Source organism: Anser cygnoides, chromosome 20 (genome assembly GCF_040182565.1).
Source record: "Anser cygnoides isolate HZ-2024a breed goose chromosome 20, Taihu_goose_T2T_genome, whole genome shotgun sequence".
In the NCBI taxonomy this organism is placed as follows: domain Eukaryota; kingdom Metazoa; phylum Chordata; class Aves; order Anseriformes; family Anatidae; genus Anser; species Anser cygnoides.
In genome coordinates this window covers 6441606-6466939 of record NC_089892.1, presented here as the reverse complement: position 1 = coordinate 6466939, position 25334 = coordinate 6441606, and the positions used below count along the sequence as shown (strand labels likewise).

At 37.9% G+C, this 25334-nt stretch overlaps 1 protein-coding gene across 10 annotated transcripts in view; it reads left to right on the top strand.

The window, feature by feature from the left end:
• The window catches only part of SPTAN1 (spectrin alpha, non-erythrocytic 1), a 51132-nt gene that overhangs the window by 9506 nt on the left and 16292 nt on the right, over positions 1-25334 (top strand). For 7 of the 10 annotated variants that reach the window (XM_066980833.1, XM_066980830.1, XM_066980832.1 and 4 more), the window contains 32 exons: positions 287-412; positions 2762-2902; positions 4015-4161; positions 4782-4915; positions 5504-5648; positions 5743-5897; positions 7169-7304; positions 7855-7956; positions 8774-8911; positions 9291-9401; positions 9846-9923; positions 10085-10240; positions 10588-10792; positions 10916-11097; positions 11928-12171; positions 12377-12499; positions 13281-13498; positions 14246-14338; positions 14728-14862; positions 15352-15500; positions 16796-16855; positions 19188-19386; positions 20440-20544; positions 20776-20799; positions 21111-21146; positions 22345-22392; positions 23047-23138; positions 23534-23678; positions 23796-23977; positions 24157-24256; positions 24397-24594; positions 24719-24865. In XM_066980833.1, coding sequence (XP_066836934.1) covers positions 287-412; positions 2762-2902; positions 4015-4161; positions 4782-4915; positions 5504-5648; positions 5743-5897; positions 7169-7304; positions 7855-7956; positions 8774-8911; positions 9291-9401; positions 9846-9923; positions 10085-10240; positions 10588-10792; positions 10916-11097; positions 11928-12171; positions 12377-12499; positions 13281-13498; positions 14246-14338; positions 14728-14862; positions 15352-15500; positions 16796-16855; positions 19188-19386; positions 20440-20544; positions 20776-20799; positions 21111-21146; positions 22345-22392; positions 23047-23138; positions 23534-23678; positions 23796-23977; positions 24157-24256; positions 24397-24594; positions 24719-24865 — 4254 coding nt within the window. The remainder of the gene's footprint in view (positions 1-286; positions 413-2761; positions 2903-4014; positions 4162-4781; positions 4916-5503; positions 5649-5742; positions 5898-7168; positions 7305-7854; positions 7957-8773; positions 8912-9290; positions 9402-9845; positions 9924-10084; positions 10241-10587; positions 10793-10915; positions 11098-11927; positions 12172-12376; positions 12500-13280; positions 13499-14245; positions 14339-14727; positions 14863-15351; positions 15501-16795; positions 16856-19187; positions 19387-20439; positions 20545-20775; positions 20800-21110; positions 21147-22344; positions 22393-23046; positions 23139-23533; positions 23679-23795; positions 23978-24156; positions 24257-24396; positions 24595-24718; positions 24866-25334) is intronic. The other 3 variants (XM_048052845.2, XM_048052842.2, XM_066980831.1) reach the window with 1 other exon arrangement.

Here is a 25334-nt window from a genome sequence, read left to right as displayed (position 1 = left end):
TATTTGTAGAAAATTAACTTGTGTGGGTGGAGCTAGCTGATGGGTTCTCAGATGTTTGAACACTCTGATGTACAAGAGCAAATACAATAACAAAATATCTAAAATTTGGGATGCTTGTATCCGCCCGTGAAACATATGGTACAGCTATGACTTCAACTGTGTTATTTTATTGTTTGTTTTTCAGTACTAAATATGCACAAAATACACTAAAAATCTTGATGCTGGGATATGCAGAGGAGGGCCGTGCACCAGATCTCAGCCATGTTCTTTGATGTTCTGTTTGCAGGGGAAGCTGCAGAAGCACCAAGCCTTTGAAGCCGAGGTGCAGGCCAATTCAGGGGCCATTGTTAAACTGGACGAGACTGGAAATCAGATGATCAATGAAAGCCATTTTGCATCTGAAACCATACGAGTGAGTTTTAAAACGATTTTTTTTCCCATCTTCCAGGCTTTTCCTTGAAGACTTTTTGTAGGTTACACAGATAGCTCTATGTTCGAAAACACTTTTAAAAATTCTACAGATAATTTGATTAGTGAAATCGCAAGAGACTTTATATTTCAAAAGCTTTACAGACATTTCTCTCTTCCGTTGAGCACCAAGCTCTTATCTTTTTTTGGATCCAGATTGTAAGTGAACTGTCTGCCTGTCGAGTCCAGGAACTTGGACAGGAAAATCATCAGAAATTCAAAGACATATTGAAAGTCACAAGGCAGATGATTAATTATGCTTGTGATTGTTCCCAAAATGGCACACCATCAAGAAGCAGCAAATTCACAGGGCCTGATGTCAGGGATGTTGCGTAGTTTTAGATTTAAAAAAAGAAATGTATTTTTTGCTTATATAACATTTTAATTTTCTGCAGTAATAACTAAAAGTAATACACACAACCTCATCAGTAAACTTCAGAGATTTAATTTCTGTCTGATCTGGCCCAGACCAGGTCTCTGCTGATCTTAACCTTGTGCTTCAGTTGTACTGGCTGTACGTCTGACCTTCTTTGAATTTGCATTCCGCAGCTTTTTGTATGAGCTCCAAGTACAGAGGCCTGTCTGCCCTGATTGTGCAGCAGGGAAAGCCTCGTAGGACAGGTGCCTCTGCAGTAGCGGGCAGTGAGCTTCCTTCAGATCCTTCCTGAGATCTGTGGTTGTTTTTAATTTCTTCCTGAATCTCCCAACCTGTGCAATGCAATGTCATGCATTTTTAAAATCTTCATCGCCGCACTAGGCAGGATTACAGTTGACAGTATTTAAGTGATAATCACTATTTTTAAAGGTTTGAACAATTATACCTTTTAAATAAGGCCTTAAGAGTTGCCTTCTACTCTTTTCCTTCTTCTATGTATTTTCATTTTTCTCTGGATATTATTAGGGTTTTCTTATTCCCATATATGTGTGCAGGTGCATACGTGCACGTACCCCACAAGTAAAAGCTAATTTTTGTTTTGCATAGCAACTTCTTTTCTAGGGCTAATTTTGTTAGATCTGCTGTTTCTGGGCCTCAGTGAACTTTCTTCGGTGTTGCCTATGTCTGCATTTTTCTTTAGTGGAAAAAAAAAAGTGTACTTAGAGTTATTTAAATAATCTTCTTTTATATGTTTTGGATGTGAGCTGGTTTAACTTTTGAAAGAAAAACACCTGTGGTATTTTTGTAGTGATTATCAAAACTTAACTGAGACCTTTTCATACACATAATGAAATTATGAGAGTAGTGACTAAGGAAAGCGGAAATACTTTTTCATACTTTATTTAATAAAACACTCTAAAGTAATGATAATTTTAGAAATCTCATTGTGACCACGTAATCTATACTGCAAATATTAAAAAAAAAAAAAAAAGTGCTTTTGGATGAGTGACCTTAAATAATGCTGCATCTTAGCTGTGCTGCTCAATGTCAGTTCTTACTCGTGTTCTGTTTGGAGTGATAATTTGTTTTTTAATGGTTCAGTCTTTCACGCCGTACAGGACTGCACAGCGCCCAATAGTAACTGCCACCCAAGTTGGGCTCCACATACGAGTAGGTGAAACTTCTGGCTGTGCAGTGCAACTTCTGTTTGCGATATCTTCTTTCTTCCTTGGCTGACAGTTTGCACTATCCTTTGGGGCAGTGCTAGGAAATCAAGTAGTGTGAGCTTTTTCTTCCCTTGAGACCTACCTAACTGAACTTTCTAAGTGGATTAAAGAAGTATCCACCCATGCTCGATGTTCAAAAGCTTCTCTAGCGTGACTTTCAAGTTTCAGATCTAGATGAGCAAAGCGTTAGAGATGCTGGGTGGAGCAGATACTTTCCTGTTTTGCAAGTTGTGTCCCTGTGTGGGAGTGTGGTTTTTCTTTTAATTGTCTATAAAATATATAGTCGCTCCCAAATGTTTTGGAAGGCAGAGTGTAGCCATAAAGACTCAATATTAAACCTAGTAATTGCTCCTAGCACTTCAGTATTATATTACTTAACACTGTTGGCTAAATATATTAGCTGACTGGTGCTAAGAGAAACAGTGAAAATACTGTAAAGTGGCACAAGTTTGACTTGAAACAAGAATGCTCAGTTCAGTAATTTCTAACTTTGTGTTGTTGTATCATTTCATATCATTTGAAAACTAATTACTCGAGATGAAAACTTAATGAGGTTTTTCCACCCTTTGTCTAATGTAAGATTTAGGAACATAAAACTTTGGGGAAAAAAAATCTTATTTTAAGAACCAGAAGGGAATAAATTTAATCTCATCTGCTACAGGATTTTAATATCAGCATCCTATTGTTCTAGACTCGGCTGCAGGAGCTGCACCGGCTATGGGAATTGCTATTGGAAAAAATGAGAGAGAAGGGAGTCAAACTGTTGCAAGCACAAAAGCTGGTGCAGTACTTACGGGAATGTGAAGATGTCTTGGACTGGATCAATGACAAGGTATATTATTACCTGTGTTTTCTGTGTTCTTAATGGAAAATCTGATGCATTTGTATGGAAATTTTCTATCAACATATGGTTGCTGGAGTTCAGGTAGCCAAAGAAAGCTTTTAAAGGCACCAACACATTTTATTTAGTTTATTTATATTGTATAAGCAGTACATCTGCAAACCAGTATTCTTTTGCAGCCACTAAAAAAAAGGTACTAGAGTAAGAGAGGAAGCCTGCGTGTTGGAGAGCATAGCTAAACATAATCAGGTCTCTTCTTTGCTTTAAGACCTTCGTAATTATCATAACAATCAAATTCAAGTTTCCCGTAAGGGAAATCTTCAACATGTAAAGGCAAATTTTTGTTATTAATATCCTCAATGATTTATTATAGAAAGTGGCCAGCCTAACCAGCAAGCTGCATGCCAGCAAGCTCTATGTACATAATTTCTTATGATTGGAATGTCTTTAGAGGCACATTGTAAGGCCATTTGCTATAAGAGAACTGTTGGCTTTTGATTCTTTGAACTCTGAGGAAACAGACCACAAACCACAATATCAAGAAAAGCCACAAAACGATCATCTGGGTTTTCTTAATGATAGTTTGGTATTTTGTGTCACTGTGGGTTCAGTCATTAAACCTTGTGTAACTGTTACAGAATCTGACAATGCAATTTTCATAAAGAAATCTTGCATGAGAAGCCTATAGCAAAAGCCCATAAATAATCTAAAAATGTAAACAAATTCTAGTCACTGCACAGCCAATTATTTTGTTGTCATAAAAGTATGTTTTTTCCATGTGTATTTTGTTTCAGTAATTTGGGTTGTTGTAGTAGTGATCAGCACACACGGAACAGAGAACCTGTGATAATGGAACTGGTTATATTTAATGACTTGGAAATTAATGCATAGTGATCCTGGATGTTCTAATGTAAAGATGTGGGATGGGAGGTATTTTTGTTTTGAAGGAAGAAATTTTGTAGTTTTACATCTGATTTTAAACACAGCAATTGTAGCTGTCCTTGGCCTATTCCAAAATTAGCACAATTTGCTTTCTGATTTCTGGTCATGATTTCTCATAGGTTATACTGAAATATACTTTTTTTTTTCCCCTATCGCGCTAGGAAGCAATAGTGACCTCTGAAGAGCTTGGCCAGGACTTAGAGCATGTTGAGGTTTTGCAAAAGAAGTTTGAAGAGTTCCAGACAGACCTCGCAGCTCATGAGGAAAGAGTAAACGAAGTGAACCAGTTTGCTGGCAAACTTATCCAGGTAAACATTCATGTGTGTTGAAAATCTCTCCTGGCAAGCCTGGCGTAACACAGCAAGCTTCGTCTGCAACTTCCTTCCCTCCCGCCAGTTTGGTAGGAGACATTTATAGTTTTACTATGTATGTGTTGGAGACATGGCTAGTTTAACCTTGAGTGGCTATCATTTGATTCATGCATTCTTCTGCTGGACAGTTGGAATAACTGCCTCCACTGAGAAGGTTCATGAAAATGTGGAGAGTAGTGATTTGTAAGACACATTGTAATTTGAGTTTAAAGGTGTTTCCCTTTGGCAACCAAGTTTTACATATCTTCTCTTTTAGCATGTCATCTGGAGCTTGGGCAAGGGTGGAGACAGCACAGTACTGCATTCCAGGGAAAAATAGATACTGTTTACAGCCCTCTTCCCTGTAGATTAATTAGTTCATAGGGAAACTTAGACTACTGCAAGAATATTGAATGTTTACACGGTGATGCTTTAGGAAAACTATTGAACTGAGAGCTCATGTGGAAACTACAGTAATTGTGAATTGATTTCTTGGAAAACAGTGGTGTTTTGAGGTTTTGTCAATGGATATAAAGCCCCGGAATACATGGAAATAGCACTTTTCCGTTGTTTACTAGGAACAGCACCCTGAGGAGGAACTTATAAAGTCCAAACAGGATGAAGTAAATGCGAGCTGGCAGCGTCTTAAGGGGCTTGCCCTTCAGAGGCAAGGAAAACTCTTTGGGGCAGCTGAAGTTCAGCGCTTCAACAGGTACGATCCTGGTTGGGTCTGCTGAAGTGATGTCATATTTGTATGGATGTCTAATGACTCATTCAGCTACATATAGTATTGTGAGAAGAGCTACCATTGTCTGTTTTTGTTTCATTCTTCCTCATGATTCTTTGAATGAGGACCTTGTTCTAGAATTCCCTTAGAACAGTCCTTCTGATTTTGGTTTCACAACCTGGCAGTTCTGTTCATTCTTGCTCACGGCAGTTTCCCACCCTTTGCTCTGAGAGCTTCCTCCCCCAGTTCCATCTTACATGAGCCTTAAAAGACTTTTTTTTTTTTTTTGCTGTAGTTAAATTGGAGACAGGTCCAGAGTGGAAAATGAACCAGTGGTGCTATAATTTCTTATTTGCATCTCATGACAGCATCTGAAGAATGTCCTGCCAACACACTTGAAGGCTTTTTGACATTAAAAATTTTATATATATATATATATATATACACACACACAATTGTAGTTGGCTTCAGTGTTTATATATGGATTTGTATTGCCAGTATGCCTGTGAAGTGAAAACATCCTACCTTTTCCATAAAAGGTAGACTGCTTTCAGCTTGTGCTTTCTTTTGAAGGGATGTGGATGAAACCATCAGCTGGATTAAGGAGAAAGGGCAGTTGATGGCCTCAGATGATTTTGGCAGAGACTTGGCCAGTGTACAGGCTTTGCTGCGTAAGCATGAAGGCCTGGAAAGAGATCTTGCAGCTTTGGAAGATAAGGTACCCATAAGAGATGCATTTTACCTACGATTTAAACTAAGTAACCTGCTTGTAAAAGGCTAGAAGCTTACTCACCGTTTATGACTGGGTTTAGGTTAAGGCCCTTTGTGCAGAAGCCGACCGTTTGCAGCAGTCTCACCCAATAAATGCTTCTCAAATTCAAGTGAAACGGGAGGAACTCATTGCCAACTGGGAACAGATCCGAACTCTGGCAGCAGAGAGGCATGCTCGCCTTAATGACTCCTACAGGTAGGAATACTCTCTTGCCAAAACGGCCTTTTTTCCTTTCTCTTCTTCCTTTTTCAAATTTGATAATAGTACTCTTGGAAGGGGAAGAAAGGGAGACTCCAAAATTTGGGGATGATTATGGTGTTTTCAGAAATAGTCATGTTCACCAAACAACATACAGTGGTTTCTTTTAGTAAAAGAAATAATAATAGATAATTAAAGTTTTTGGTCATTCTGTGAATATGGATCAATTATGAAGATAAACTTCTTGATGTTTTAGGACATGTTCACTTTTTCTTCCATTGGAGTTTCTATTTGCATTCTGAAGTGCGTTATCTGACTATGTTTTGGTGTTTTTTCAATATATCTATTATAAATCTATTCACTGTAGAGCCTTTATGGTTCTCTGTGAAGACTTAAAGCGTGAGGTATTATTTGGTGTACTGTCCCAGTCTCATCAGTGATAGTCACTTTGTTGCTATGGGGTTTGTCTTCATCCATGATTGTTTCTATACTAGCCTGGTTGTCTATGAAACATAAACCGTCAGGTAAGTATTAAGAAGCCATGCTAAAAAGAAACTTAGCCTAATATGGCAGTGTACATCCTTTCTAGTACCGTATTTCTGCTGTTTGTTCCCTTCCATGGTGCAAGATTTATGGTGGCGGGGGCCCACACAAAGTAATCATTCTTATTTTGACTTCACTGTCATAATCCCTTCAAATCATTTGACAGCAAATTTAAAAGAGAATCAGAAACTGATCACTTTCTCTGATGAGTGCTAAGCATATGCCAAAGGCAGTAATTGTAAAGACATGCTGAAAGGAATCTGAGAATTTGTTTGTTTGTTCTGAGGCTGAGGTACGTGCAGTTGAAATTTTCTGTCAGTCCACCACACACACACACTGTTGTGATTGTGACAGAAGCAGTCCCCTGGGCTATCTTGAGACACTCCGAGAACTGTCTTGGTATCTGTTGTCTTCAGCATACAGGCTTACATATAAGAGTATTCATTTTCCTTTCCATATAAGTTATATGCAAAACATATCTTGGAGAACTATCAAAAGGTATCCCACTTGTTTTTAAACTTAGCATTTTCCTGACTTTAAAAGACTCCTTTATTAGGTTGAGAGCTTATTTATTTATTTAATATTCTAATTGCATTTTGGTATTGTCTTGTCTGCTTTCAACCAGAGGAACAGCTTTTATGTTTGTAACCCTTATCTTTGGGGTAAGGATTGAGAAACTATGCCTACGAATGATTCCCAGCCATTTTTTCTGTTGTTTTCATAAGGTTGCAGCGCTTTCTGGCGGACTTCCGAGACCTCACTAGCTGGGTAACTGAGATGAAGGCTCTGATAAATGCTGATGAACTTGCCAATGACGTGGCTGGAGCAGAAGCCCTTCTAGATAGACATCAGGAACATAAGGTATAATGGTTAGCCAAATCCAGTCAGCAACACTCAAAGACTGATTTGTGTGTCTAACACAGTCTCTGAGTCAGAGCTGCTAATGTTGTATCACTAAAGTCCTTTGATCATGCAGCGTGGATTGCTGTCTGTTCCGATTTAAGATTTTGTACTTTGTGGTTCTTGATAGCAAGTTTATACACTAATAAGTAAGTATTTAAGAGTGCTTATGATAATATTTTATCAAAAATAATTAGACCTGATAGCAATCAGTTGGACTAACAACTGTGTTAATTCTCTGTCGGGAGGAATTGCTATAAGTAAGAATGCAACTTGAAACCAACCCTTAGTTTCTGTTTAACATATGAATTTATACTTGCCTTATCTTCATTGTAAGGTGATACATTTGATTCTAGCTTTCACGTTCAGTGTGATGTATTTACAAATAGTTTAATATTTATAATTTAGGTATCCAGACTGTTGTGTCTGTTATTTTCAACAGTAGTTTTCATGTTCTGAAACTATGCTAAGCTAATGTGTAAAAACACCGTATTCGCTTCCCATTTCATAGGGAGAAATTGATGCGCATGAAGATAGCTTCAAATCCGCTGATGAGTCTGGACAGGCTTTGCTTGCTGCTGGGCACTATGCTTCAGATGAAGTTAAAGAAAAGGTAAGCTGGATAGCTTGAGAGCCAGGGCTTCTAGAAGAATTTTGTCTTTTTTCTTCTGCATCCCTTAATTTAAAAGTTCATTTCTGGTTAAGATCGTAAGCTGTAAAGTATTGTCCCTCTAGGTTATAGGGCTTTTTTCATTAATTTGAGTAATGTGTTATTTTCATTCTCAGATTGACAGTTTGTGTTGATCTATTAGCAGAAATTACTAGAACTTTTATACTAATAATTCCTAATAGATAGTACTATTTTTCCTCATGAAAACTGAGTTACTTGTTTATCTAGGTCTAGGTTTGCTACCGAAAATGACAGTAAATATTCAGTAATATTCAGTATTTCTAAATGTTGGTTTTCAAAGTAATGAGGCCTCTCATGAAACCTTATTAAAATATGGTCAATTAGATGGTTTAAAAGCCATTAATTGAGTGGGTCAAAGAGACTTCAGAGTCTGAGAGGGAGGAATGGTTTGCTAAAGATCTTCTCTTACAAATAGCCCTTCAGTCAAAAAGGAGTGACTGTCCTTTAAATATCTCTTTAATATCTTTTAATATCTCGTGCAAATATAATATGGAAATTGAGAGGTTTCTAACAGAAGTCAGAAGTTGGTAGTCATTAATTAAACTTGATAAGCTGAGGAAAGGTTCACCCTGTGTGAGGATGAGGATGATGATGATGTCAGTAAGAGAAGGATGACTCTAAGCAGAAGGTTATTTTCAATCTAATATTAACCACCTTTTTTTTTAGTGTTCCATCTTGATTTTATGTTGAGATGGAAATGAACCATAAATATTATATATCCCTCTTCCCAATCCCTTAGCTGACCATCCTCTCAGATGAAAGAGCTGCCTTGCTAGAGCTGTGGGAGCTTCGCAGACAACAGTATGAACAGTGTATGGATCTGCAGCTTTTCTACAGAGATACTGAACAAGTTGACAACTGGATGAGCAAACAAGAAGTGAGTGCATTGTTATTATTTTCTAGTGGGAGTGATTAGCACTAGACATGCAATGGGTATGATGCTGTGCGCAGTTATTTTTGTGACTGCCTGAGGTGCTGTAGTGACCTTTTCCAACTAATGCTGAAACTATAAGTTGAGACAAGTTGGCCTGAGATAGCTTCTATATTTGTTAACTCTTATAAAATACTGTTTGAATCAGAAGGTAAATTCAGAACCTTTGGCTGTTGGAGGTGTTCAGGGAACACAATCCCAGGATATCATCCTTCACTTTCCAATCATATGGTAGGAAATATCACTGATCATGCTTGGGTTGTCTTTTAAAGCAGCTGAGGATGGAAACACAAAAATCAATGATGTGTTTGTTTCCTTACTTTAGGCTTTTCTGCTGAATGAAGACCTTGGTGATTCTCTGGATAGCGTGGAGGCTCTTCTAAAGAAGCATGAAGACTTTGAGAAATCCCTAAGTGCCCAGGAGGAGAAAATCACAGTAAGACATTTACATTAGGCGATCACTAAAGGGGCAAGAAATAAAACAAGTGAATTTGTTGATAGGAGAGGAAACATTGCCGAGGGATGACAGAGAATAATGGGATTTGCTCTGCGAACGATCCACTGTGTTATGTGTGATGTGTATGTACTGTTGTAAAATGGAAAATTAATAGTGGAAAATTTAGGATATGGCTCGGCTGCTGCCTCAGAGAGCTCAGTAACCCAGTGCTTGCATACTATGCCATAATGTGAATGATGACTTGTCAAAAGCTGCCCTCTTCCACCTGTAAGGTGATGGTACAGATAAAAAGGGTTTTAACAATAGCTTTCTTAATGGCTGTATGTTAGTTTTACTGTGAACTTTTGAGAATTAATTTACTATGTAAACTTGCACAAACAATTTTTGTTACGTGAAATCAACAGAAAACTATTTTCTCTTTAGGCACTAGATGAGTTTGCTACTAAATTGATTCAGAATAACCATTATGCCATGGATGATGTTGCTACACGCAGAGATGCTGTAAGTAGACTGCAGACTTTAAATCATGTTCTGCTTTATTATTTTAAATAGTATGACTGCAATATGGGATAAGTCAAAGGAGCTCTCCCAGAAGAACAGATACAGTGGTTGTTCTTGCACACCGAGGAATTTGAAAATCTTTACTTTTCCTTTCTTTTCAGCTGCTGAGCCGCCGAAATGCTCTTCATGAAAGAGCTATGTACCGCCGTGCTCAACTGGCAGACTCTTTCCATCTACAGCAGTTTTTCAGAGACTCTGATGAGCTAAAGAGTTGGGTTAATGAAAAAATGAAAACTGCAACTGATGAGGCTTACAAGGTAAAAACAAAACGAATGTTGGAATAATTTTAAGGCAATACCAAGCTTAATGTAATCAGTCTAATGATATGAAGCGGTATCAGCTAAATCTTACTGAAGGAGGCAGTATTAATGGCAACAGGAAGAGTTCTAATTTCTTCCTGGCCCCAAGGAAGATTGTCCTGTTGTGCTGTAATCATGCTTATTCAATAGCTTAAATGTTCTGATTTCAAAGGCATATTTGTGGCACCAAATCCTCTTGTGACATCTTAGCATGTATGTAAGTGTAGTCTAATTTAAAAAATTCTTCTGAGTTCTATAGATACTAATTTTGGATTGAAATATTCTTTTTCTTTCTGTATCTATAGGATCCATCAAACTTGCAAGGCAAAGTTCAGAAACATCAGGCTTTTGAAGCAGAGCTTTCTGCTAATCAGAGCCGTATTGACGCACTGGAGAAAGCTGGCCAGAAGCTGATTGATGTCAATCACTATGCATCTGATGAAGTGGCAGCTCGCATGAATGAAGTTATCAGCTTGTGGAAGAAACTTCTGGAAGCCACTGAACTCAAAGGTAAGACCTACTCATAGGAATACAGACAACGCTTCGTAGAGAATTTAGCTGGGAGAAGATGAGGAAGTGAGTTGAATGAAGCGGAAGACTCAAGTCACCTTTTCCTCATCACTCCTTACTCAGGTATAAAACTGCGTGAAGCCAATCAACAGCAGCAGTTTAATCGCAATGTGGAGGACATTGAGCTGTGGCTGTATGAAGTAGAGGGACACTTGGCTTCCGATGATTATGGAAAAGATCTTACTAGTGTTCAGAATCTTCAGAAGAAACATGCCCTGCTAGAAGCAGATGTTGCTGCCCATCAGGTGAGGGGAATAATTTTTCTTCCTGCCCTTTGAGTTCTGTTCACTTAAAAATACTCATTCAAGAGACCTTGGCAGATGATAGTAAGAATCTGTATTTTCATTGTTTTTGTAGCTTTGGGCTTCCCTGTTTATTTATCAGAAATAACTTTGAACTGAAATGTAAATTGTACATCTATAAGAACAGTATCCTCCTGACTGACAAAAATAAATTTTTGGAAAATGTTAAATAATATTGTTTTGTTCAGTGAATACCAACTTAAAAAGGTGTGCTGTGCTTTGGGTAATAATTCTCCCTTAAACTCTCCATTTGCAAATTCTTGCTTGTCTGCAAATAGCTTATTCTTACTTACTTTGTTGTCATACGGCTCTATAAGAAATGGGAGGGGAGGCAGAACAGTTCCATTTTTAAATATAGAACTCTACAGCAAATGATCTTTAGAAGAATTAAATTCACAGCAAGAAAATCAGCAAAGTCTAAGCTCCCACGACTGAAATTATGAGTTGGTAACAGTTGAAAAATGGTTCATCTAGAGTAGTACATCTGTAAACCTAATGTAATTTCAAAAAATCTTTTGCCTTAATTTTATGAAATTGACCGATTAAAAACAATTTCATTTACATAATCTGTTGAATGTAATCTGAGACAAAATTGTTACTAAAAAATTGTTGCGCTGTCAGTGTGCAGCTGAGGTTCTCTTCCTCTGCCACAGTATAACTTATTAGCTAAGACCTGAAAATACTCTTCAAATGCTCTTAGCCACTGCACCCAGTAAAAAGCCATAAAATTTAATCAAGGTCTTGACATAAAGTTATTCCTGAATTAATTTTAGGATCGTATAGATGGCATTACCATCCAGGCACGCCAGTTCCAAGATGCTGGGCACTTTGATGCTGACAATATCAAGAAGAAACAAGAAGCTTTAGTAGCTCGGTATGAAGCTCTAAAGGATCCTATGGTAGCTCGCAAGCAGAAACTTGCAGATTCTCTTCGCCTGCAGCAGCTTTTCCGTGACATTGAGGATGAAGAGACCTGGATTAGGGAAAAGGAACCTATCGCCGCCTCAACAAACCGAGGTTGGTCCATCCCAGTGTCTTTAACTATTCCGTTATGTTATTACTGCTACAATGTCAGTGGGTAACTCAGGTTTTATTGTGCTCTGTCTTCATGTGATAGTACTTACTCTGCGAGGTTGTCTAGCACTGGTTGCAGCTTCTTTGAATTTTTTTTTTTTAGTCTGATGAGACTGAATTAACTGGTTAGCTATTTTATATTTTTCAGGCAAGGACTTAATTGGTGTCCAGAATCTGCTAAAGAAGCACCAGGCTTTGCAGGCAGAAATTGCAGGCCATGAGCCTCGCATTAAAGCCGTCACACAAAAAGGAAATGCTATGGTTGAAGAAGGTATGTCTCTTTTTTTATTCTTCGTCTTTCAGGAAATCCAAGAGTCTTTGTGTAGGCTAGAGCATTCTCTAGCCCTGTACAATTAAGAATTACTGCCTGTTTTTATCTGAGAAGTAGACAGGTACCAGCTAGCAGGATGAGCTTCTAGTCGTTCCTTCACCTGCAAGTAGAAATAGATTCCTTGATAAGAAACTGTCACCATTGTCACAGATCCGCGCCTGCCCTCGACAGAACAGTCATATTCTTATTCAAGTCATTTAGGAACTTTGTGCCGATGATACTTAGTCTTCATTTTGGAATCTATTAAAGGCTTGTAGCTGTAGTATATAATCATGATGTAAGAGAAGATCTTCCACAAAGACAATAAGAGCCATTTCTGCTTTAAAATAAGTATGTGCTTTTATTTCTGACTGGTTGTTCTTAACTCCAGAACACTAAAATAAATTTCCTGTTCCCAGGATTCAGAATACCCATCTGAAATAATATTTGTCAGCTGGAAAGATATGTCCTTTTTTGTTTCATCATTTAGAAGAAATATTATTGCATGGCTTGTTTTGTTCTAAATGATTCAAATATTCTTAGTACATTTTGATTGACAGGTACAGTGTTTTCCAGGCTGAGCCAAAAGACAAGTTGAATTATGCTTTCCTCATTCCAGTCAGAATAGGCTATGTAAATTTAAACAGGTCTAAGTTCTCTGACTTTCAAAAAATACAAATAACCTTTAAGTCTCTAGTATTTATGTCTCTAAGTTCTTCAGAACCTTCTTTTTGTTGCATAGGACATTTTGCTGCCGAGGATGTGAAAACCAAACTGAATGAGCTAAACCAAAAATGGGACTCTCTGAAAGCAAAGGCATCTCAACGACGACAAGATCTAGAGGATTCTCTGCAAGCTCAGCAGTACTTTGCTGATGCTAATGAGGCAGAATCATGGATGAGGGAAAAGGAGCCCATTGTAGGCAGCACAGACTATGGGAAGGATGAAGACTCAGCCGAGGTATTTGACATTGTTTAAATCAGTTGTGCACAAATAGAGCAAGGAGTTTGTCTGCTGGCAAAGAAAATAAGGGACTCCGCTAATTTTAGGATTCTAATGAAAAAGGGTGGAAAACTTTTGCATCAAGCTAATTTTAGGCTCAGTCAAAATGCAGTGGCAGTTTATCTTATATCTTAGCTATTATTGTACATGAAATTTTGCCGCTCAGTATATTAGATCAGTTGCAAGGAAACTTTACAGTTGTATTCACTGTATTATAGGGGTTTTGTACAGCATAATGAGATTAATATAAGTAAATTCCTGCCTCATGTGATGTTGCATTTCAGTATGAGTCTGGTTTTCAGTAGTTACCAGTCTGGAAGTCGTATTTTTGTGTAAAAGTTGCTGTACAAGTATCATTCCGTGGCCAACCACCACATCCCAGATGCTGTACTCACATTTCATTGAAAGTAACTGCAGTTTAAAGGCATTTTTTCAAACATACCTCTATTTCCAGAGTTATATCTAGTACTCTTAGTCAGAACCAAAGAGTGTTACTGAGATAAGGTAGAGGAAAAGCATCAGAAGCACTTGGACGACTATCTAGCCTGTGAATAAATAGAAGTAGCTATTCTCATGAGAGTCAGAAGTCTGGCAGCTCTGAAAAACCCACGCTGCCTGTGTATGGAGCCAAAGTATATGTTTTAAGCAGAATAACATCTGTAAAAATGGCTAGGTGTACATGTTGTTTTTATCATTCACTTTCAGGCTCTTCTGAAGAAACATGAAGCTTTGATGTCTGATCTTTCTGCTTACGGCAGCAGCATACAGGCGTTAAGGGAACAGGCCCAGTCATGCAGGGTAAGGAAAGATGCTAATCACGTTGCTAAAATTCTTGGGTCAGCAGAAGGTAAAGACAAAGCTTAATAACAGCTGTTGCTGTTGAGAAGTTATTGCAGACTGCACTTGGTTTTCTCATAACAAAATTAGTTTTTGCTTTTTATAATTGTAACAGACTGCTATGTTACATTGGAAGAAAACAGAATAATGTGGTCATTTGCAAGGTTCGAACCCACACAGCATGTAAAATAGGTCCATCTGTACTACATTTATTTCAACAGGAATCATTTTAAAGCATTTACGATAGCTTTAACTAAGGCAGAAGTAATTTGTAGGACAGTTACATTGATTGTAATAAACATGCATCAATTTCTACATCTCTACTCATCTTCCTTCTGCTCCTTTGTTAGCAACAAGTTGCTCCCACTGATGATGAAACTGGAAAAGAGCTCGTTCTGGCGCTCTATGATTACCAAGAGAAGAGTCCTCGGGAGGTGACTATGAAAAAGGGAGATATCCTCACCTTACTCAACAGCACCAACAAGGTATGCAGTTGCCTGCTGGTTTGCTGAGCTGCTTCTCTTACTTTGTTCTGTGTGTTTTGTTGAGTGTTTTTTTTTCTTTAGTTAATTTGTTTATTTTTGAATAAGAGCATTCAGAGAAGTTAAAACATTTGCACATTTCATCCCTGTTCCCATTCAGCACTTTAGCATACCTCTTCAGCTCATTCTCATGTCTCCTTTATAGCTGCCAGCTTTTCTAAGTCAGATAAACACCATATGCCATCGGGCATGTGTCTGAAAGAAAATCTTTTCCCTTTTTTGGGGGAATTTTTGACCAAACACAAGGGGAGAAGTGGAAGTAAGACCTAGATGTCTGCAGGAGACAGTTTGAAATGACCTCCATAAAAAAAACAAGCTTGTTTTCTTGTGTTAATAGAAACCTCTAATTTGCCACCTTTCAGGTACACAGCATACTTTATGCTTAGTGCTTGCCTCACAGTGGTTGCTTTTTTTTTTTTTCCTTCATTCCAGGACTGGTGGAAGGTTGAAGTTAATGACCGTCAGGGCTTTGTACCAGCTGCCTATGTGAAAAAACTAGATCCCGCCCAGTCTGCATCCCGAGAGAATCTCCTGGAAGAGCAGGGCAGCATAGCCTTGCGACAGGAACAAATTGACAACCAGTAAGATCTAACTAATAAGATACGACACCCATCCAGTATTTGCTGGCTTGGCCTTTGTCTCACATATGCCAGAAATTTAGGTTGTTGCCTTTTACGCTAGGGTGTAATTGACTGGAGCAAAACTGAGGGGCTCTGTTACCAGGGGCACCATACTGAGTCATTGTATTCTTATTCTAGATTTTCCTGTTGCTTTTCCCATTTTTTAACTGTAAAATTCACGACACTTGAGCTCAGTTTGCTGTCTGACTTCAGTATTTTATGTGTTTCTTTTGTTGTTGTACTTAACAACTTAAACTTGTTTGTGAGTTATATCTGTCCTAAGCAGCTCTTGTATTTGTAGTCGTCACTTCTTAATGTGTGATCTGTTTTGAAAAGCTTTCTTAAATTTGGCTACAAAAGTACAGTACCCTCCCTATATAGGGCTGCCTCTGCAGATGTCTCCTTAGGAGCTGCAGCTCTCTTAGTGCTAGCTTTTTGCTTTTCTTCCTGAAACGTGGTGCCATTATTTCTTGCCATTACATGGTTAAGAACTACTCCCATTCCTTTGTTTATTTATTTATTTTAAAGAGGAACATGCCATTGCAAATGGAGAAAACCGTGTGAGGGCTTGGTAATGACCTCCTAAAGCACATGGTACTAGTAGATTAGTTCAAGCCAGGGCTGTGAGTGATAGCTGTGAGCTACTGGCTCATCTTATCAAGCCACTTGGAAGCCGAAGCTGAAAGTTTTATGCATACTCCCATCTGGTGACATAGTTATGCTGTCACTCTTCATGAGAATTTCTTTCTCCTCAGTTGTTTTGAGTCACCAGTTATTACAATGACATACAATAATTACTAGCTTTAGATCTTGGTTTTAAAAAAAAAAAAAAAAACACCAAACTAGTAAAGTAGCCTGTACCAGTGGGAAGAGAGGATGGTTCAGGATTTTAATGATGTGTAACTACCCTATGGGTTTGCCTGCAGCTTTTAAGAGCTAGAACAATGGTGTCTTATTTTAAAGCCAAGGAGAGGGGAACAGCTTTCAGTTTTAAATCAAATGGCACAGTGATCAGGAGATGAGGAGTCCTTATAGAGAGAGTTCAACTGTACTGCTGAGGTTTCCTCATGTGAATTGCACTCTGGTCTGATTTGCTTTGTTTGCTTCTGAATGACACCTAATTTTCTCCATTTAAATGTGAACTCTTAACCATCTCCTACCACAGACAACCCATGGATGGAGCTGCTGCTTTCATTATTTTTGTTAATCTAACTAATTTTTTGCATGCATTTGCTGTGCTCCCTCTGTCTGTGCAGGACTCTCATAACTAAGGAAGTCGGCAGTGTATCTCTGCGTATGAAACAGGTCGAAGAACTGTGAGTAGGATTAGCCCTTTCTAAACCATCCTGTCTCCATACTGTCACTGTTCATTCTCCCTTTGTTTCTTTCTTTGGGAAAGCTGCTCCAAAGAGACATGAAGGAAGCAATTTCTGCAATGTGAATTATTTTAGTGTAGATGAGTGTGTCCATGGTATGTGTTTCATGTGCTCTTTACAGCCAGCCATTCAGCCAGCTGCTTATCTTATTGGTCACGTCTGCACTGCTAAATTGGTCGTTGGTGTTATTTTCCATTCTACTGATTTTGCTTACCAAATGAGGTTTTAGTGATATCTAGACTGTTTTCTTTAAAATGCATATATTGCATTTTCTGAGGTGCAGGTAGAATTGCTTGTTTGTATAAATATACACAAAACATATATGCCAAGTATAATGTCACACATAAATGCCCTAGAGTTTGGGAAGGGTGGAGTTAACATAGTTAAAGTAACTTTCATGCCAGGTAGTCAAAAAGCATTAGTTTATTTATGTAGGATGATTTTTTTTTCTCTTTTATTTGTAATATAACTTTTCAAACTTGAATTCAAGTCTCCTGGAAAAAATACTGACCTTGCATTACATTCTTGAAATTTGCTGGGAGCTCCGAAGCGATAGGGTTCCTTGGCTGTTCCTGGCTGTTTTTTCATAGAGAACACACTTGCTGAGGATCAAAACTGAAAGCATTGTGTTAGTCTCTGAAGCATTGCAAAGTAACTTAGAGGAAAGGTCTGCTTCTAATGGGATTTTTTGCCCCAGGTTCTCTATGACCTTTGAAAGTATTTAATACCTAAAATTGTATGCTGAAGCAAGCATCTATGGTTGGGGCGGGCTTTAAAACAGTGTTTTCCTGTATGGCAGTAGCTCCTGCAAGTCAGGGTAGGATGTTTCCATTCAAACCTAATTTGAAAGATCGGATCCTTAGCTCCTTTCTATCCAGTCTTGAATCAGAATAGACAGGAAACAAAGTCTGAGACAAAGTCTCAGCTTCGTGAAGAGGCTTAGAACTGATTATCAGTTTGACATATAACAGCCCAGGGTATCCAGGCTTTCATTCAGCAGCCTTTGTCATTTCTGAGTTACTTGTTAGGAAAATATGACATCATCGAACTCCTCAAGCCAGGGGGTAATTGCTTAGTACTTACCTGTGTGCCCCAAGGTGGGAAATGAAAACACTGGAGAGCTGCTGTTTCCCCGTTTGATGCCCCTGCAGGCGTCTCAGCCACATCTTATATTATTTAATAACATCGAAGTGGACATATTCATGGCTTAGTAATGAGAATCAGTTCTGCTGTTGATTACTGTAGTAGACCAATTTATAATCTGATTCAGAATATGCAAAAGCCCACAGAGGCAGCTGGAGTAAATCGTCTTCTGGAACACTTAAATAAGGTAAAAATAAGGTAACAATAAAAAGCAGTGTTAGTGACTTTTCTGAGTGCAAGGTTCTTTAAAAACAGGCATTTTGCATTGCTAAAGAGATTTATAATTCAGATCAATAACGACTGTAACCTTCTGTTCACATTTCTCAATAATAGCTTGGGAAAGGTCTTATAGGGTCATCTCTGTCTAGTTGGTTACAAGGAATCAAATTGGAGACATCGATTTGCTTGTTCTTTTAAGTACAGTGATGCTGTTATGTTTTTGTGGTTGTATTTTAAGGTTTATTTGCTCATTCAAAGCAATTCAAATACTTTAGAGGTTTTAGAGGTTTTACTTTACGCTTTTTCTAACCTAAATGAGGAGTAATTTCACTGATGTTGTTGGGAATTCCACAGATAAAAAAGTAGCACTTGTAAATACAAAATGGATGTGTTTTCCCAGTTTAACGTGGTTGTGTTATCAAAGAAATAACACCTCCTTTAAACATTCAGCAGATTTTGCACTGAATAGTGCCTAGGTAAGACATTTTGTGTCCAATAGCTGTCAGGCTAGTGGATTTTAACAATCTGATGGCAAAATTGATATACTATAGGAAAATATGTCTCAGAAAGTAAGCTCTTTTCTTTGTGTATCCCGTGCAGTGATTCCTGCACTGCACTGCTGCTGTAGCTTAAGGAGCCTACCTTGACCCGAGCTGGGATTTGGGGTTTGCCTTTGCCCACTAAAGTGTTGCATGTGGGAGGTCTCGTTTTGGTGTCCTTATCCATATAGTGGAGAAACGCGTACAGTTTACGTTTGCCTAGTCGTGAGTAACTAGATCATTCTGTAGAATAGCAACGTGTAGACTGCAGGGACTTCCCATATTTTTGGTGATACCAGCACCTGTTTAATTGCTCTGACGCTGCTCAGTTCAATCTGACTTCTCCTGCCTTCCTTTTCTCCTTGTTCCAGGTATCATTCTCTTCTTGAGCTGGGAGAAAAACGTAAAGGCATGCTAGAAAAAAGCTGCAAAAAATTTATGCTTTTCCGTGAGGCTAATGAGCTTCAGCAGTGGATCAATGAGAAAGAAGCTGCACTCACAAATGAGGAAGTGGGTGCTGATTTGGAGCAGGTCGAGGTGCTGCAGAAGAAATTTGACGATTTTCAGAAGGTATGTTATAATGCTGCATAACGTGTGCTTCTGGGTCATAGGTCATTGATAATTTAGAGCTAAAATATAGAACCTAACAAGCTCTGAAACAATTTCATTTTGTGCAAAGCATGACTTTCAGTTAAGCTATTTCTATTCCTTTTTTTTTTTGAAATGTGCATTTTAGTTTTCAGCTGTAGAGTGTTTGACAAGATATGTTGAAATAATTCTCTGCTTCCAAATGCTGATAGGCTTTTGGATTTATTTATTTATTTTTCTCTCAGTATTCGCAACACTTCTTATTTTTTCTTTACTTTGCATGAGATGTGAAAGAATTGTTTGTGCATATATTTTTGTTCTGTCCACTTTGGTGAGATACTGGACACTGAAATGCAAAGATGCCTGACTATTTTATACAGTGGCAAAGCCAGAGACTTGATAATTCTGTGGATGTTACCATGTTTACAGCTTGAAAATTGGCTAACAATTTGAGCCGGCCTAATAGTGGAGGTGTGAAGATAATAGCAGTTACTGGATTTGTGGTATTTTGGTTTTTTTTTAAGCTACTGGTTGATATTAAAATGTGTCTTTTATTAAAATTTAAATGCAAGTTCTCCAGTGTTTCTTTTTTAACTGGATTCCCTTTCTACTTTATAGAAAAGTTTCTGTCAGTCTTTGTGGCTGGAACTTCAAGCGTCTCAGTAAAAGTACTTTTAAAATCTGCTTTTTAGCTTACTTATCCAGTAGTATGGGTGATAGCTTTGGATCTCCATGTTGGTAAACTGTCAGGCATACAGTGTTAAAAGGGTATTCCATGGCTGATTGTTAATTAACTTCATGGAAGGAAAACTCTGATAGTGCCTTTATTTAATTCATTGACACTTGATGCTGACAGCTGGGATTTCTTGGCACAGTCTCTCATGCATTCTATATTCACTGGTAACTGGAAAGGTCAAGTGTGCTAAATTCCTGCTGCTTACAAACTGTCTACTTCGTGGCACCCCTGGTGTGCAAACTTAATTCACGTTTTGCTTGTGTGAATGTTAATGCTGTGAATTTTACTGTTCTGTGCAGGATCTAAAAGCTAATGAGTCGCGTCTGAAGGACATAAACAAGGTTGCAAATGACCTGGAGTCAGAAGGACTGATGGCAGAGGAAGTGCAAGCAGTAGAGCAACAGGTCCACTTTTTTTTCTGACTTACTCTGATGTTCTTGAGAAGCAAAAGATTTCCTTCCTTTCGTTTGTCTATTCTATTTTGTGTGTCACTGTAAGATACCTGTAAGATACACTACCTCAAAGCGTATCTCTTGCTATCTTCCCTTGCTTACAAACAGTCAAAACTTCCTTTTTGTTAGATAACACCAAGTTGTTAGAAAATAACAAGACGCTTTGTCGTTTTTCCTTTGCAGGAAGTCTATGGGATGATGCCCAGGGTAAGTGTTAATTTCTGCGTTGCAATTTTAATAGTTTGGGATGTACAAGTAGAAGATCAGCCATGACTGTAATCCATTTCCATGAAGGAACTCCATAATGATTTCGAATGGATGTAAAAAGATGATCTCATCTTCCATGTATTTATTTACTGAGTGTTCTACTCCACAAATCAATAACCCAAAATGACAAAAATACTTAGCTGCAAAAATGGATTTATGCTGTTAAGGCTTGAACATGGAGATATCTGAGTTTTTAAACACGTTCTGATATCATTCCTATTTAAAGCTGTTTCTTCACTTCTTTCAAACAGGATGAAACTGATTCTAAGACAGCCTCTCCTTGGAAGGTAGGTGTCGTCATTTAATAGCAAGCAATGGGAAAGTAGATCAAAAACTACAGCACATCATCTTTCTTTCTTTTTTTTTTTTTAATAGACCATGCACTTTCTCATATGCCCCCCCCCCTTTTTTTTTTCTTTAAGACTTGCCAAAGTGATTTTGGTGATGTCATAGTCTGAACAAATGTTTTGAATTGGTATTGATTTAGGTTTACTGAATTCCCATTTAATTTTGCTTGTTTACTTCAGCAAAAAACTTGCAGAGCAGTAAGCAGGAATTCACTTTCATATACTTGCATACAAATTCCCTATCAATATAGAAAGATGCCATATAGGTTCTGCTCTGCATTTTAAAAGTCACAGTCAATTCTCCATTTTTCAGGCACTATTATAAAAATAACTGAAATAGTGGATTCCTAACAGAGAATTTGCTGGCAGTTATTTTTTTAAGGAAACTCCATTTTTGAGCTTGTACTGTAAGACTGATCCAAGTTTTTACACCAAAGTTTACACCATACTTTTTTGCAAGTAATTTATCATTGTTAGAAAAGATTGCATATCGAAGGAAATTGGTCATAATTTTTCTAATTGGCTTTAATCTGTTTTGATTGTCATCTTGTGTTCTGAAATTATTTGAATTAACTGCTAAGCTGATTCTGCCAATAGTTAAACCATTCAGGCACTTACTGTTTTCTGTCCCTGTGACTGAGGAAACAATTTTTTGTTTTGTTTCATTTGTTTTTATTCACCTTTTGAATGTTGCATTAAGTTTTCTCTGTCCTTATTAAGATAGTTGTTTTTTCAAATTACATAAGTAAGATAGCATTCACATGTACACCTCTAACTGTTCTTACCCTGATCTATAATACCTTAGGTACTGCAAGTAATTATTCTTAATATAATTTTTAGTTGCTTTTGTAATGTACTTGCTTCTTGTTGGTGTTTCATAAACAACACTGTATCCAAAACAGTGTTCTAAAGAATTATATAAAAATTTAAAGAATTCAACAGTTTTCACTGAAACCTTTAAAATCTATGGTATTTCTTTCTTCATGGATTTTGTGAAGTTATATTTCACAAAGTCTGTGGTTTTCACCTAAGCCAAGTCATTGTGGATTTTTAAGTTTTTTTTCAATCTGATTTTGGCTCTGATTGGTTAAAGTAGACTTTAATGCTACTTTTTTTTAATTTCTGCCTTTTCATGCAGTCTGCACGTATGATGGTACACACAGTGGCAACATTTAACTCGATCAAGGTAATAACACAACTTTTTCTGAGTTTACTTGAAAGCTGAGAACTTTTCCACCTACCTTTCCGTAGTCTTTGTCTTTCATTACCCTTTATAAGTCTTCTTGAATTAACTTGTTGAGTGAATTATTAACATACAGCAATTACTTCTCAGGTTACATCAATATTTTATTATATACATGAAATTAATTTTTTTTCTATGTCAGGAGAAACCCTGATTTTTTTTTTTTTGAACCAGGCTAATTGAATTTGTGCATTTTTCTGAAATTAAGTAGAATACAGTAACCTTCACCTGCACTGAAAGTATAGTCTTGACTTTTCATTTATTACTGACTAGTGAAATTTGCTTATATACTCTACATAACATAAGCATAACCATTTTAGGAAATCTTCCAGCATTGCTGTCTGTGTTCTCAGTAAACCCCTGAAAAAAAAATATGAAGATGGATGTGAAGAAGGGGTAGTTGGCATGTTTGCAGGTGTCAGCAAAATGAAAAAGGGGGCTATAAGCATAGTGAACAACATGTTACTGGATGAATTTTCTGTTTGACACCATAAAGTTTCAATGAGCCCAACACAAGAGTTTCTTTAAGCAGAAATGCTATAAAAAACCTGTGATTCTGCAGTATCAGTGTGGAGCTTGAGTTTTGCTTTTTTTCAGGAACTGAATGAACGTTGGAGGTCTCTGCAGCAGTTAGCAGAGGAGCGAAGCCAGCTGTTGGGCAGTGCTCATGAAGTCCAGAGATTCCACAGGTGGGGTGTTTGTATCCATATTTGATCTTAATTCAGTTTAAATAATTTATTTATAAGAGTTCTAAAACGTAGTGGGACCTATTCCAAACAAGTCATATTTCAGCCCCCAATTTATTTAGTGGAAGTTGGGCCACCAGTAAAACAACAAAATTTTTTTTGTATACTTCCTAGAAAGAAAATGAAAAGTATGTTAACATGGGAGCATGGGACAACTGAGGGTTTGGGAGATCTCAACTGCTGTCCTATTTTGCCATAGTTCACTTGTGTCATCTTGCAGTTTAACAGAATCATCAACTACCTGAGCTTCTCTAGAAATCAGCAAGCCGGTGGGTAACAGAGATCCTAGTGTGGCCTCCATTTTAATTCTCTTTCTGCCTTTCTTTTGCTCAAATCAGAGATGCTGATGAAACAAAAGAATGGATAGAGGAGAAGAATCAAGCATTAAATACAGACAATTATGGACATGACTTGGCTAGCGTGCAGGCTCTGCAGCGCAAACACGAAGGCTTCGAGAGAGACTTAGCAGCTCTTGGAGACAAGGTGAGGTTGAGAGGGGGACAAAAACAAAAGGCTTCTTTTTATCTAGCAGAGATGATTGAACTGTATAAAAGATTATTTTTGTTTTCTTTATGTTTATTTTCTTTTCTTTAATTCTAGGTGAACTCTCTTGGTGAAACTGCCCAGCGTCTGATCCAGTCACATCCAGAATCTGCTGAAGATCTCCAAGAAAAATGCACTGAGTTGAATCAGGCTTGGAATAGTCTGGGAAAACGTGCTGACCAGCGCAAAGAGAAGCTTGGAGATTCTCATGACCTGCAGCGTTTCCTCAGTGATTTCAGGTGAAGAGTCTCTCTCCCTCCTCCCCAGTTTGTCTGTCTGCTGTATTACCACTGAAGTATATATGGCTCAATGTTCCACAGGAATATTTCTGGGGAGGGTTTGAAAAAGGACTGTTTTTCCTGTTCTGGCTTATTTTAGTGGAGGAAGGGAAAAATTATTTATTAATCTGTGTTTGCAGGGACCTTATGTCTTGGATCAATGGAATCCGGGGACTGGTCTCCTCAGATGAGCTTGCAAAGGATGTGACTGGAGCTGAAGCTTTATTGGAAAGGCACCAGGTATGTGAAAGATTGTGAGTGTATATCATAAGCATCAACAGATGTTTGTTTTTCTTACACTCTCCACTTACAGTTCCAAAAATAAATCAATTACAACTCTGTCCTCTATTTATTTGTTAACACATTTCTGTACCATGCAGGAACACCGCACTGAAATAGATGCAAGAGCTGGCACTTTCCAGGCATTTGAACAGTTTGGACAACAACTTCTGGCACGTGGTCACTATGCCAGTCCAGAGATCAAGGAGAAACTGGATATTCTAGAACAAGAACGGACAGACCTGGAGAAGGCCTGGGTCCAGCGCAGAATGATGCTAGACCAGTGTCTAGAACTACAGGTACTCTGCTGCATTTCTAAAAAGAAAAATAAGTCCTCTTTTCATAAAAGTTTATTCATTCATGGTGACGAGCAGTGCTCGTGGCCTGTCTTTCTTATGCTCTGGAGTTTTTTTCTCTGTGTAGCTGTTTCATCGGGACTGTGAACAAGCTGAAAATTGGATGGCTGCCCGAGAGGCTTTCCTAAATACAGAAGATAAAGGAGACTCCTTAGACAGCGTGGAGGCACTCATCAAGAAACACGAAGATTTTGATAAGGCAATCAATGTCCAGGTGAGGAGGGTAGCTGAAGTGAGGGCGGAATAGATTAGCTTTTTTAGGCAGGTTATTAACAAAAGAAATTACTACTGTGTATTGTTTCTAAATGTTGGTTTGAAGTATTGAGCTGTTTGGGATCTGCACCAACAGTTCAGAAGTGGCTAATGCAGACAGGGAGGTATTTCACTGTCCACCAACATGGTGTGGGAAATGTGGCAGGTGTTTGTGTAAATCTCTTACTGCCTTGAAAATTGTTTATTTTTACAGGAGAAAAAAGTATATTTTCAATTTCTTGTAGAAAAAAAAAAACTTCCAACTTTTACTGAGATCATTCTGCCAAGTCCAAAAGATACCTTTTTTCCTAAATGCCATAGGTGAGAGTTGTTCTGAAGTTGAACTTTCCAGTCTTGTGGAAGATAGTCTTCCTTTAGAGAAGAGAAACAAGAAGAAAAACAAACAAAAAACCCCACCACCACCAAAGGCT